The sequence below is a fragment of the Corylus avellana genome, chromosome ca9 (assembly GCF_901000735.1).
Source record: "Corylus avellana chromosome ca9, CavTom2PMs-1.0".
NCBI classification, from domain to species: Eukaryota; Viridiplantae; Streptophyta; class Magnoliopsida; order Fagales; family Betulaceae; genus Corylus; species Corylus avellana.
Genome location: NC_081549.1, coordinates 2,421,320 through 2,427,800, shown reverse-complemented (window position 1 = coordinate 2,427,800; position 6,481 = coordinate 2,421,320). Strand labels below are relative to the sequence as shown.

At 38.1% G+C, this 6,481-nt stretch overlaps 2 protein-coding genes across 2 annotated transcripts; both read left to right on the top strand.

Annotated features, from left to right (window-relative positions):
- Window positions 1–572: 572 nt before the first annotated feature.
- LOC132192236 (eukaryotic translation initiation factor 2 subunit beta) lies at window positions 573–1,963 on the top strand (the record flags this gene model as incomplete). Its single annotated transcript, XM_059607511.1, is given in 3 exon segments — window positions 573–603; window positions 893–978; window positions 1,651–1,963. Coding segments are annotated over 3 exon segments (195 nt in total), but the record flags the coding sequence as incomplete, so codon positions are not given.
- Window positions 1,964–2,638: 675 nt separating this feature from the next.
- On the top strand, window positions 2,639–6,055 carry LOC132192234 (uncharacterized). The gene is made up of 3 exons (XM_059607509.1): window positions 2,639–3,512; window positions 4,920–5,088; window positions 5,395–6,055. Exons 1-3 carry the CDS (start codon window positions 2,703–2,705, stop codon window positions 5,859–5,861), a joined length of 1,446 nt encoding a protein of 481 aa, XP_059463492.1. The 5' UTR covers window positions 2,639–2,702; the 3' UTR covers window positions 5,862–6,055.
- Window positions 6,056–6,481: the final 426 nt, after the last annotated feature.

Sequence of the window (6,481 nt, the reverse complement as noted above, 5' to 3'; positions counted from 1 at the left end):
TTGATTGCATTCAAACTTTTACCTTACACAGTCTCCTAACATTCTGTTTCATTCTGTTTTCATTAATGTTTATGTTTGTACTTATAAAAAAAAATTAATGTTTATGTTTGTATTTCTAGTGTATGAAGGTTATGTTCTGGAAAAGTTCTATTGTAATTGTATGTAATCATTTTACCATGTCATCATGCACAATATATTGTCTTGAGAGTTCAGACATTGCTTATATATCTTTGCTTATAGGCTGTATTTGGAACTTTTTCTGGTGCTAATTATTAATTTACCTAGATTTGGGCTTGAGTTTATTGAATGACATGTACTTATCAAAAAAAAAAAAGTTTATTGAATGACATGTTCTCTAGTGGTGTTGTTTTTGTTTTATAATGCTCGTTCTTTTTAAATTTAATTTGAATATTAACTCTTGCCTTTTGCCCTCCTGCAATTTATTTATTTTTTTAAAAAGGATGCATAGACAGCCAGATCATGTCATGGCTTTCCTGCTGGCTGAATTGGGGACAAGTGGATCACTTGACGGGCAGCAAAGATTGGTTGTGAAGGGACGATTTGCACCCAAGAATTTTGAAGGAATCCTGCGCCGATATATCAGTGAGTATCTTGTTTATTTTTTGTGTTATGAAAAATTGATATTACTGTTGGTTGAAACTGGAAATTGTTGCTCTTGCTGCCTTACTAAGTTGGTTTGTACATGGACTGCAATGAGTCTGAAAAATTTATTTGACACGATCTGTATCTTTTGCTTAACGCTAAGTGGCTTGCTCTAGTTATTTGACATTTATGGCTGAGTGCTTCTTGTGCTGCTTCTGTGGACTATTGTACCAATTTCTGTATTTTATAGTGTTTTGAATTCTTGTTGATGGCTTCTCCCACTTTTCAGATGAGTATGTGATTTGCATTGGATGCAAAAGTCCAGACACCATACTTTCAAAGGAGAATCGTCTCTTCTTTCTCCGATGTGAGAAGGTAATTGTCTAAATGTCTTTACTGCTGAATGCTCTTGTGTGGAGGCGTGTGTTGATTTGAAGAATTGCCTACATTGTCAGATTACTTTCATGATTGACTATAGACTACACTGGATAGTATCTGAGGCCTCCTTGAGGATTTTTATTTTTTATAGAAGTTAAGAAGACTTCTATTTTATATTATTTTACGGCCAAATTCTCTGGTGAGGAGGATTATGATGATGATCTGAAGATTTGCCTACGTTGTCAGATTGTCTTATACGTGATTGACTATGGACTGCGCTGGATAGTATCTGAGTCCTTGATGAAATGTTTGCTCCTGCATTGGTTACAGAAATTTCCTGGAAATTAGTCCTTATGATATCGGGATTTCTTTTTTCATTAAGTGTTCATTTTTAGTCCTATTATTCTTAGTATTTTGATTAACTGGATCACTGAATTCATATGATCAAGTGTTATTCTGGGTACAACTTTCTAGATGTTTTTATTCAAGAATGTGCCACATTTCTTAAATATCCCGTCTCATTGGCTGTTGGTAAAATCCTTTACTGGATCAACATATTCATTTGAGCTGATGCTATTGACTCTGGGTACCCCTTTTTGGATTCTTTAATCAAACCCAATGTGGTAGATAGAATGTTAAGATTATTCTTTTGATTTTTGACTTTTGCAGTGTGGTTCTGGACGATCAGTTGCTCCAATTAAAGCTGGTTTTGTTGCTCGTGTTGGCCGGAGGACTGCCGGGACGTGATCTGGCCTGGTGTTCTTTATCTAGTAGGAGATTCCTGGTTGAGTGGTTCATGAACCTCAAGAATTTTGAGTTTTTGTGTCTGCTTGCAAATCTACCCTTCGTTTGAGTAAAGGCCAACAATATATTGTACCTTTTTTTTACCGAGATTTCTTTTACTGTTTGATCTTATCCTGCGTATCGTTTCAATAACTTTGATTTGAGCTGTTTGCTTGAAATGATTATAGACTGTCCTTTTGAGGTTGCCGAATTTACTTGACGATTGTGTTGAAAGTTGCATGCTGCATGCCGTCAAATTTTTGTTTCATTGCATCTATTGGTGCCACTTTAAAAATGATAAATGATGTAACATATTTATCATATGGTAATATATACATTATTATACATTATTAAATGAGTAATGCTGAATACTAAACTCATCAGTTATCGGGCTTATGGCACTCTTACATCATCCCAACTGAGAATAACATTTTAAAGTAACATTATGAATTATATTTTTATTTCATACTTTTGACTTGATAGTCTTAATTTAACTCTTTTTTTTGATAAAAAAAAAAGGGTAATTGAGACTAATATGTTAGCATTGAGAAGTAAAAATGCAGTTTTTAACATTATTGTAAATTTTATAATTAGCAATGTTACATTCTTCACTTGCAAAATAAGGGTGAGACTGGGTTGTAGTATTTCTATTATTTTTTTCTTCTTTTTCCTAATGAGTTTCTTTGAATTTGAATTGTGACAATTAACGGTTTATCAAGTGGTCACAATTGATCCACGTAATTTTTCTTTATTTTTTTTATATTTTTTTTCTAAAAGCAACGTATAAGCAACATTTTCTCTTGGAATATTCCATCTAAAAACAGTCAATACGTGGAAAATTAGTTGGATTTACAGAGATGACATGGGTCTACTTTTCCTTTCCTTTCAATGTGACCCTGCCGTCTTTCTCTCTCCCTCTCTCTCTCTCTCTCACCAACATGTCTGGTGAGCCACGATCACCCGAGGAGGAGCCAAGGGCTCGACCCGTTGGCGGCACCGAGTACAGTTGGTGCAAGGCTGTGCCCACTGGCACGGGCACCACAGTCCTAGCCCTCCTCCTCTCTAAACCCCCAGACATCTCAGCCATCCAAACTGCCCTCCACAACCTCCAAAATTCCCACCCTATCCTCCGCTCCAAGCTCCACTTCGACGCCACCACTAGGACCTTCTCGTACCTCATCCCCCCCACCCCTCACCTCCAAATCCAGCCGTTCGATCTCTCATCAACGGCCCTCATCCTCCAAAGCCTCCACACCCCAAACGACGACGACGACCACCACCACCACCACTATTCCATCCCCCCCTTCCATCTTATCCTCGAACACGAACTCAACCAGAACACGTGGCACGATCCTGACAATCCGTTGTACGCTGACGAGGATGTGTTCTTCGCGAGCCTGTACACTCTGAGCGAAGCCCAGTGGGCCCTGACGCTCAGGCTGCACACGTCAGCATGCGACCGTACGGCCGCGGTGTCACTGCTCAGGGAGTTGTTAAGGTTGGTGACGGGAGGGGAAGGGACAGAGACGGAATTTGGGGATAAAGGGGAGGTTAATTTGGGAATTGAGGAACTTATCCCAGCAGGAAAAGCCAACAAGCCGTTTTGGGCGCGTGGAGTGGACATGCTTGGATACTCTCTGAATTCGCTGAGGTTGGCGAACTTGGATTTTAGGGACGTGGAATCGCCCAGAATTACTCAGATGGTGAAGCTGCAGATGAGTTCAAATGAAACTCAGAAGCTTCTTGCAGTAAGTGCAACTTCTTTACTTTTTACCATTTTACCATAACTATCTAATCATGTGCTAAATCTACTAATTTTTACGCACAATTATAGGATTAAACGTCAAATCTCAATCATCTTTTTTATTAGCATTATATTTTACTCCGTATGTTTTTGTTAAATGTCAATTTAGTATTGAGGTTTTACTTTATCTAAATTTTTATTTTACTTAAGAGTATATTTGTATTTTAAAGTAAATTTACTGCGTGCAACATCAATTGGCATATGACGTGCATTATTTGTTTTGATTCTCAGAGTGACTTTTAGGCTGTTTATTATACCTTAGGAAGCTATTTGCAAATCAATAAAACCCCATAGACCAAATTTGCATTTATTCTTTTTATTTAAGACAATCTCCAATATTTAAATTTCATTTGAAATGGAGAGGGTCGAGTAAATGCATTTAGGAGGGTAATATTGTCCGAACAATTTGCCCCAAAAACTTTTAGACAATATTGCCCTCCTAAATACACTAAGGATTTGTTTGGGATTGCGTTTGATAGACGTAAAAGTGCTTTTAACACTCAAAAAGTTTGTTTGAAGAAAAAAAAAAGTGTTTAGTAAAAAAAATTAAATGCCCTTTTAAGACTCAAAAAAACTTAAAAATTGTTAAAACACACTTTTGGCAAAAGCTTAAAAAAGAAGTTTTTGTCAAAAGTGGGTTTTTACTATTTTTAGGCTTTTTGGACATGTAAAAACGCTTTTAATTTTTTTACCAAACAATTACTTTTTTTTTCAAACAGACTTTTTCAGTGTTAAAAGCATTTTTAGATCCCTCAAACGCAATTCCAAACAGGCCCTAAATAGAAGGATCCATTTCCATATTTGGCCGGGGTAGTACTTGGATTTGGGCTGGGTCTCAATGGCAACACCCGAATTTCAACTTAGATGGAGATTTTGGTTGGCTTCATCATGCTTTGATATAATTTTAGACATGGTTTGTCTTTATCAACTAGGTTCAGTTTCGTAGACCTCACTCTTATCCATAGAGGGATCTCTTATCCGAGAAATCGAATCCTTTATCTCGATTGGCTGCGCATAGCGTTATACTTCCCATTTGCTGGAGCCATCGGGTGTGGGCCTAACTCCCAAGTGCTGTAGTTGTCAAGCCTTTGCTTTTCTCAGACATCGAACTCAAAGGCTCATTGATTCATATAATTAGACTCATAGGAGCACATTAATGGTCCCTCTGAATCGACAGACTTTTCCTACAAATTGGGTTGTCTATTAAACTTACATGTTTCCGAAATGTATGGAACTCGAACCGAGAAAAACTTTGTCCTTGTACATAATCTAGGGGAATAGAAATGAGTACATATACTTTTTTATGACTGAGTTGGTTGACTATGTCTTGATTTTGACACAAATTTTGAAGGGATGCAAGTCAAGAGGTATTAAGCTATGTGCAGTCTTGGCAGCGGCTGGATTGATTTCGGGTTATACCTCTAAACACCTCCCTGATCATCAGTGGGAGAAGTATGCTGTTGTAACTCTAACAGACTGCCGTTCAATTCTTGATCCAGCCCTTTGCAGTCACCATCTAGGTAAACCCTCTTTGATATTTCCTAATCATCTGATGCACACTACTTATATGATGATGGGTTATTGTTGAATGATCAACTAAAATGGTGATTTTCCGGTGAGCGTGTTGATCTCATGGGAGACAATATGTTGGGAACAACTGAATGCCAAAAACCCACCACTATTGCATCCTTTTATAGGAGACTATGGTGTGTGATGGTGTTCACTATTATAGTGTGTCACCCATCACATGCCTACAATTATGAGGTTTTTATGCCTGAAGTCTTGATCAAATTATCTCTCTCAAACAAGGTGTTTGTAACATGCAGGATTCTACCATTCTGCCATTATGAATTCACATGACATATCTGCAGAAGAAAAACTATGGGAACTGGCAAATAGATGCTACACGTCCTTTGCAAATGCTAAGAACAACAACAAGCATTTCACGGACATGTCTGACCTGAACTTCCTCATGATTAAGGCCATTGATAATCCCGGATTGACCACGTCATCGGCCTTGAGAACCGCCTTCATCTCGGTGTTTGAGGACTCTGTTATTGATGATTCTAATGGAATGCATCAACAGCTAGGATTGGAGGATTATGTGGGATGCGCTTCCGTCCATGGCGTTGGTCCATCCATCGGCATATTTGATACCATACGAAATGGTGCTTTGGATTGTGCATGTGTGTATCCATCGCCGCTGCATTCGAGGGAACAGATGCAAGAGCTAATTGATCATATGAGGAGAATTCTTGCGGATGCTTGCAACCAGGTCCAGAGTGAGAGCTAGACCTTTTCTAGCGAGGCATGTGGTGCTGAAATGCCTTTCTTTCTTTCTTTCTTTCTTTCTTTTGTCGCTATGAACCTGCAGCCATTGCATTTGATCTTGTACCACAGCTCATTGATTTCCCTCTCCTAAAATTGGTAAAATAATTAATACGAGGTCTCCATTCTTCAAATGAATACATATATCAAATTTTCTTACTCAACCCCAATTATATATAAGTACAGTTGATCAGATGTCGGTAGTCCAGTTAAGAAGATATGTCAAGACAAAAAACAAACAAAGGTGACTTGCCGAAGGTGCCGACATGGAACATTCAAATGAAGACAGTAGAGGTTTTGAGAGAAATAGAGAACTATAATGAGGGCGAAGGTTTTAGATCGTTTGCCTACTACAGTAGACTCCTATTTATAAGGAAGGAGATGTAGCACTGAGGGTTATGTTGTACCTTTGAATTGGGAAACATATTGTTGGTATGGATTGTGTCTCTTGGATGGCCGACATCCTTACTACGCCCCATTAATATTGTGCTAACATGTTCACATGGGTGATGACCTGCAAATATTTTCCTTGATATAGTTGTTAGAGTGGTTCTATTATTTGTCAGTAATTCCTTTGCAATGTGT

Bases quoted from the DNA above. Each gene is read 5' to 3' on its own strand.
- LOC132192234 (XM_059607509.1), top strand. From the start codon at position 2,703: ATGTCTGGTGAGCCACGATCACCCGAGGAGGAGCCAAGGGCTCGACCC. The intron at 3,513-4,919 runs GTAAGTGCAACT...CAAATTTTGAAG, and splicing joins AAACTCAGAAGCTTCTTGCA to GGATGCAAGTCAAGAGGTAT. The intron at 5,089-5,394 runs GTAAACCCTCTT...TGTAACATGCAG, and splicing joins CCTTTGCAGTCACCATCTAG to GATTCTACCATTCTGCCATT.